This window comes from Ailuropoda melanoleuca, chromosome 5 (genome assembly GCF_002007445.2).
Source record: "Ailuropoda melanoleuca isolate Jingjing chromosome 5, ASM200744v2, whole genome shotgun sequence".
In the NCBI taxonomy this organism is placed as follows: domain Eukaryota; kingdom Metazoa; phylum Chordata; class Mammalia; order Carnivora; family Ursidae; genus Ailuropoda; species Ailuropoda melanoleuca.
In genome coordinates, this window is record NC_048222.1 from 1,111,938 (window position 1) to 1,113,856 (window position 1,919).

General features: G+C 45.8%; 1 protein-coding gene across 1 annotated transcript; it reads right to left on the bottom strand.

The window, feature by feature from the left end:
- Positions 1–705: 705 nt before the first annotated feature.
- On the bottom strand, positions 706–1,625 carry LOC100463937 (olfactory receptor 2W3-like). The gene is given in 2 exon segments (XM_011234660.3): positions 706–1,556; positions 1,559–1,625. Coding segments are annotated over 2 exon segments (918 nt in total).
- Positions 1,626–1,919: the final 294 nt, after the last annotated feature.

Here is a 1,919-nt window from a genome sequence, read left to right on the forward strand (position 1 = left end):
ACCTGAGCTGAAGGAAGATTCTAACCGACTGAGCCACCCAGGTGCCCCTACAAGACACTTATTCAACACAAATATTTCCAGACTTACTAAAATGAGAGCTTCAGTGGTTGGTACTTGGGAATCTATATTAAACAACAACAACAAAAATCTGTCCAGATCATTTTAATACCACTGATTGTGAAACAAAGCAGAGCTCAAATAATTTAAATATCATAGGCTGTGTTTAGGGTAATGGCTCTGTCTTCTCCAGACAGTGAAATTTAAGGATATCAGAAGACAAAAAGTATTGTATTTTGGCACTCCGTCGGCTCAATTCTGTGATAAAAATGACAATTACACAAAATACCAATGAGAAAAAAGATAATCATATGATTTTATTTGGGCATAACTTCAGTCAGTCCACAATACTAGAGTATTTATCATAGTTTTGTTGGATTTTAATTACATGTGACCAACTTGGAAAGAAGGAGGAAAGATGATTTGGAGGGTAGACATAAGATATTATGCAAATTAAAATTTATGTCTAACCTAGTTTATCATCAGCATCATATTGGGGCTTTATAATATATATTCCCAAACTCCATCCCTGGAAATATTTACTGGGCAGGTTGCAGGGTTTAAATGAATTCTAAAATTCCACTTCAAGAATTACTTATTTCTGGTGACTAAGTAAAAGCAGCGGACTTTGGAAAAGTCTCGGTCGCCTTACTTTCTGGACACAAGCCTCCTCAGGGCACCCTTTACATCCTTGTTTCTCAGTGTGTAGACGACAGGGTTCAACATGGGGGTCACCAAGTTGCAGAAGAGCGTAAGGAATTTCCCTTGGTCCTGAGAAGAACTCTGTCCTGGTTGCATATACATATAGACAATATTCCCATAAAACAAGGACACCACGGTGAGGTGGGACCCGCACGTGGTGAAAGCCTTCCTTCTCCCCGTGGCCGACCGCATGCTCAGCACCGCTAGGGCAATGTAGCTGTAGGAGACGAGGATGAGCGCCAGGGGCCCCAGCACAATCATTACTGACAGGATGAAAACCGTGCTCTCCACAGCCACAGTGTCCACACAGGCAATTTTTATCAGAGCTGGCATCTCACATAGGAAATGCTTCACCTCACATCTTCCACATCGTGGCAGCGTCATGGTCACTGGAGACATAACCAGGGAGTTGAGGAGCCCGACACCCCAGGCCACAGACACCAGCTTCCAACAGAGCTGAGGGTGCATAATGATGGAATAGCGGAGGGGCTTGCAGATTGCAGTGAAGCGGTCATAAGCCATGACTGCCAGGAGGACACATTCTGTGCCACCCAGGCCCAGGACCATGAACAGCTGGATGGCACAACCTGTGTAACTGATAGTCTTGTCTGGGCCACCCAAGTTGAAAAGCAGCTGGGGGATGGAACTGGTGGTAAAGCAGAGGTCTAGGAAGGACAGGTTGGTAAGGAAGAAGTACATGGGCGTGTGGAGGCAGGGGTCCAGGCGGGACACCAAGATAATGACAATGTTGCCGACCAAGGTCACAAGGTAGAAGATGAGCACAAACACAAGGAGGGTGTGTCTAGCTGGGGTCTGTCTGAGAAACCCAACAGGATGAACTGTTCCTGGCAGCTCTGGTTGGTCATGACAGTGGACCACCAGTGCAGGCCTGCAAGGAAGCAGATAGCAGCATGGTGCGCTCTTAGTGAAGTAGGCCAAGGGACTAAGACCAGAGTAATAGCAAGTGCGATTATGGAGGTTCCTCAAAAATAGAGCTACCCTACGACCCAGAAATGGCACTACTGGGTATTTACCCCAAAGATACAGACGTAGTGAAAAGAAGGGGCATATGTACCCCAATGTTCATAGCAGCAATGTCCACAATAGCCAAACTGTGGAAGGAGCTGAGATGTCCTTCAACAAATGAATGGGTGAAGAAG